Source organism: Microtus ochrogaster, chromosome 10 (assembly GCF_000317375.1).
Source record: "Microtus ochrogaster isolate Prairie Vole_2 chromosome 10, MicOch1.0, whole genome shotgun sequence".
Taxonomy (NCBI): domain Eukaryota; kingdom Metazoa; phylum Chordata; class Mammalia; order Rodentia; family Cricetidae; genus Microtus; species Microtus ochrogaster.
In genome coordinates, this window is record NC_022016.1 from 63,671,921 (window position 1) to 63,677,107 (window position 5,187).

At 46.3% G+C, this 5,187-nt stretch overlaps 1 protein-coding gene across 2 annotated transcripts in view; it reads left to right on the forward strand.

Moving 5' to 3' along the window:
• The window catches only part of Ccdc30 (coiled-coil domain containing 30), an 81,984-nt gene that overhangs the window by 71,731 nt on the left and 5,066 nt on the right, over positions 1-5,187 (forward strand). For both annotated transcript variants that reach the window (XM_026782191.1, XM_026782193.1), the window contains 3 exons: positions 586-727; positions 3,266-3,402; positions 3,715-3,829. In XM_026782191.1, coding sequence (XP_026637992.1) covers positions 586-727; positions 3,266-3,402; positions 3,715-3,829 — 394 coding nt within the window. The remainder of the gene's footprint in view (positions 1-585; positions 728-3,265; positions 3,403-3,714; positions 3,830-5,187) is intronic.

Sequence of the window (5,187 nt, forward strand, 5' to 3'; positions counted from 1 at the left end):
GTGGTGGTGGTGGTGGTGGTGGTGGTGGTGGTGGTGGTGGTGGTGGTGGTGGTGGTTGTAGCTGGGGTTAATTGGTTAGTTGGGTTTTGGTTTTCAAGACAGGGTGTCTCTGTGTAGCCCTGGCTGTCCTGGAACTAGACCAGGCTAGCTTCATGGAACCCAGACACATGGCTGATGACATTTCACTACTTCAGCCGCATCTCAGTCAGTAGGCAGGCAGAGACAGCAGTGCACGCTGGGTTCCTTTAAGGCACGCTGCCTTCCTCTTTATATTCTGTTAGCTAAAATGGACATGGATTTATGTAGCCATAACAAAAGCTAGACAAATCTAGCTATTAATTTAGATTTTAATTTAGATATTTAGATTGATTTAGATTTTTTTTTCAAGACAACCCTTGCTCAGTCAAAACTCATGGATTCTGTAAAGACAAAAAGAAAACGAGGGGGGCTGGAAAGATGACTCAGAGGTTAAGAGCATTGGCAGCTCTTCCAGAGGTGGGGAGTTTAGTTCCCAGCAACCACATGGAGGCTCACAGTCATCTGTCATGAGATCTGGTGCCCAGCAACTGAATTTTGCTTTTATAGAAACTACAAAGACAAACACCACTGCCACAAAGTCAAGCTTCAAAAGGTCAAGGACCGTCTAACCCATGAGTTAGAAATACGAAATAAGAGGATTAAAGAACTCGAAGATGAAACTGGGAAACTGCAACAAAAGATTGAACTGGTGAGGAAAAAAAAAATGCCCAGAGTGCACTGACATCACTGGTGGTTAGCCACGGCCCCAGCTTCCATCTTTCAGTGTGATGAATTCTCTTTATTTTTAATGCACGTGTATGTATGTGCACACATCCTTGTGTGTGCATGTCTGTGTGTCCACGTGTGTGCATGTCTGTGTGTCCGCATGTGTGCATGTCTGTGTGTCCACGTGTGTGTATGACTGCATCTATGTCGATGCATGTGAATGATGTCAGGAGACAAGGTCAGGGGTCATCTCCCAGAGCATGCATGGAGTTCCTCCTTTCTCTCATTGGCCTGGTATTCACCAAGGAGACTAAAGCCAGCAGCGGCCCAGGGATCCCCATCTCTTTACCACTCATGGCTGGGATTCCAACATTTTTAGGTGGGTTCTAGGGCTCAAACTCGGGTCTCGTGCTTACAGGGCCCTTTACCAACCCAGCTAACCACACCAGCCTGAATGTAAGGAATCCCCTAAGGACCTGCAAGATTTTTAGGGTTGGCCGGGCGTTGGTGGCACACGCCTTTAATCCCAGCACTCGGGAGGCAGAGGCAGGTGGATCTCTTTGAGTTCGAGACCAGCCTGGTCTATAGAGCTAGTTCCAGGACAGGCTCCAAAGCTACAGAGAAACCCTGTCTCGAAAAACCAAAAAAAAAAAAAAAGATTTTTTGGGTTGCCAACCCAAATAGGATATTGAGGAGGTGCCTCATTAGTAATCTGCCATTGTCTCACCTACAAATGGAAATATCCATCTTAGAGTGATGGCTCAGTAGTTAAGAGCACTCGCTGCTTTTACAGTGGACCCAGGTCTGGTCCTCAGAACACTTCATGGTGGCTCATAATCATCCAGTTCTAGGGGATCTGACCCCCTCTTCTGGCTCCATCGGGCACCAGTCATGCATGTGGTTCGCACACATGTATATGTAGGCAAAGCACACATATACATAAAATAAAAAGAATCTTTTTTAAAAAAATTAGTCTTTTGGGTGTATATGTGCACAAACTTGGTAAGACAGTGTCCTCCAAATTCATGTCTCTAACATAGAGTACCAGATGCAAGCTGCCAGTTTGGAAAGCCTGCCTCTGCAGGTATAGTCAGTTAAAATGAGGTCATCCTAGATGAGAGCGAATTCAAAGTCCAATTGCCTGTGTCTTTGCAAGAGGAGCGGCAGATGCAGAGACAAGGACACATCTCATGGGAAGGAGCATCTCATGAGGACAGAAGTGGAGAGGGAAAGGGAATGTCTATAAAACCAGAGAACATGGAGGATGCCCGGCAACCATGCAACAGGAGGAGGCTTGGAACAGGCTCCCTGTGAGGGCTCAGGGTACAGTCCAGCATAGAGCACTTCCCTGACAGGCACAAGGCCCTGGCTTCAACCTCCAATACTGACAGGGAGACCTTCTGGGTCCCTAGAACTAACCCTGGCAACATCTTGATTCTCGTGTAGGCCCCTAGCATGGTGATAAAGTCAATTTGCCACATAAAGCCACTAGGTATGTGATAATTTGATTTGTCTAAGGCACGGACAGGAGGCTAAGTTCTTAACTTTCTCTCTCTGCCTAAAAATGAAGGTAACTGAAGGCCAGCTAGATGGCTCAGTGGGTAAAAGCACCTGCTGCCAAGCCTGACAACCTGAGTTCAATCCCCAGGCCTCACATGGCGGAAGGAGAGAACTGATTCCACATACATGTTGTGGTACACACTCATACACACATAGTTACTTAAAATAAATTAACAAATTAGAAGAGAACACACCAAGTTGAGCATGCTGGCTGACACAGGCCACAATTCCAGCACTCAAGAGACTGAGGCAAGACTCTCACCATAGAGTATATCAAAACAACAACAACAAAATATCTACAAAGCCAATGGAAATAAATCCAGGGGCAAGAACATGGAAAGCAGTTGCACTTACTGGTGGTTTGATACCTATTGGGATTAAAATACAGGAAAGACACTGTTGCTTGCTAGAAATTGGCTGTCACAGTATTTCCTTGTTGTTTTGTTTTGTTTTGTTTTTCGAGACAGGATTTCTCTGAGTAGCCCTGACTGTCCTGGAACTCCTTCTATAGACCAGGCTGTCTTGGTCTGGAACTCTCTCAGAGATCCGCCTGCCTCTGCCTCCCAAGTACTGGGATTAAAGGTGTGCACCGCCACCGCCCAGCCCACCATGGTATTTCTAATTGAGAATGCATACATTCCCTAAGTAAACACCACCAACAGGAGGGCATCTAGTATAAGTAAGCATGTTGGCAGCAGACGGGTGCCAACAGATTTGGGGCCAGAAAGAGAGAAAGCAAGAGTTCCTGTTAAGACATGGGAACAGGGGCTGGGAGATGGCTCAGAGGTTAAGAGCACTGACTGTTCTTCTGGAGGTCCTAAGTTCAATTCCCAGCAACCACATGGTGGAGATGTGGTGCCCAGAACACTTTATACACAATGCATGAATCAAAAATAAAGAGCCATGGGAACAGACTGACGTCTTTCATGTGTATGTTGTTGTCCCCTGTGCTCATCCCCAGGAGAAGGAGTTCCAGGGTCAGATCATGACCCAAAATGACATCCTCCTCCTGGAAAAGAGGAAGCTGCTAGAACAAGTCACAAATCAAGAAGAACTGATCTGCAGCAATAAGTCCACAGTCTCTGCAATCCAGAGCAAGTAGGTGCAGCGGACACAGGTGCTTCTGGGGACGGTGGGGAGGGGGCGTCTGCAAGTCTATTCTGCTGACTTCTGCTTCCAGGTGTCCGAGCAAGTGACAGGCATCGTGGCATTAAAGACGGTGTCGGGGTGGGGGGAGTCTGTATAACAGTGGTAAAGCACATGCTTAGCATGCATGAGGCCCCGTGTGCGATCCCTGCACAGAAAAAAAAAGGGAGGTAGGAAGCAAAGGAGAGAGGGAGGGGGAAAGGGAAAGAGAGAGAAAGCAAGGAAGACATTTCTAGCTATGCCTCTGATTTATGCCATGTTTAGGGCGTTTTTACTGGATAAAGAAAACCAGCAACTGCAGGAAAACTGCCTCCGGCTCATGCAGCAAATCAGTCTCCTAGAACGCATTATAAGGAGCATCCAGATTCGCAGAGCGGAAGTAAGATGTGCACTTCGTACTGGGTCCTGACTCTAAGGTTTGGTTCGCGGGTTCACTCTGCCTTCTCTTGGCTTCCTCTAGAACCATAGCCTGTTCCAGGCCACACAGTGAGCTGTGACAGAGGCTTCTCGAGGAGACATGGAGTAGCAAACCTGTGACTGTTCTTGGTGACCCCTGCTCATCCCTGGGTCAATTTTGATAACACTTTTACCCTGTGTGATTCCCAAAGACATCTGTGTATGCCTCTGAACATCTTTCTTTTTTTTTTAAATATTTATTTATTTATTATGTATACAATATTCTGTCTGTATGCATGCCCGAAGGCCAGAAGAGGGCACCAGACCTCATTACAGATGGTTGAGCCACCATGTGGTTGCTGGGAATTGAACTCAGGACCCCTGGAAGAGCAGGCAATGCTCTTAACCTCTGAGCCATCTCTCCAGCCCCTGAACATCTTTCTTAACGTGCTACATTGTCATTACCTTTTCTCTTTTCTAGATCAATAACTCAGCAGTGAGGTCCCAGAGGGCAAGGACTGTAGCTCATACATGACCATACCCGAGGACAGGCATAGCTCGTACATGACCATACCCGAGGACAGGCATAGCTCATACATGACCATATCCGAGGACAGGTATAGCTCATACGTGACCATATCTGTGGACAGATATAGATCATACTTATCCATATCTGCAGACAGACACAATAGAATGCTTTAGAATGAATGGATGCTGTTTTCCCAGATATCCCTCCTTCTGAACAAGCCTGTTGACAGTGTATTAGTCTAACCCTGTTTAGAAAGAAAGAAAAACAAATCTGAGGCTCAGAAAGGTCCAGTGAAGCCAGTTTAGTCTGCTAATTAGTCAAGACTAAGGAGGACAACCAAGTCAGAGAAAAACATGTTCAAATTAAAACAGATGAATAGCCAAGGAGAACTGAGGAGATGGGTATAGGCTCAGTCGAGGTCCAGCGTCTGACTGGTGAAGACGGAGGGAGTTCAGTAAGCAGAACTGATGCTGTATCCAGGGTAGAGGCTGCTTCCTCCCTTCCATGTGTGCATCCCCTACAAGGCGTCCCCTTTGGAAGATGCTTCTCCACAGATTTGGTGACTGTGGAGTTGCCACAATTGCTATAAGTTCTGTATCTTGTTTATTCTCACAAAGGTGGCTATTTCTAAGCTACACGAGGTGTTTGTTTTCTAGTCGTCATCCAAAGCAAAACTGACAGGACCTGGTTGCCAATAGTTTTTCTATTTGCTGGAATGAGTTTTTTCTCAACTTTCTACATAGTCATTCATCAACCATTAGCTCCAGCAACTCGCCGAGTCCTGGACTACAAAGAGAATCTTTTTTTTTTTT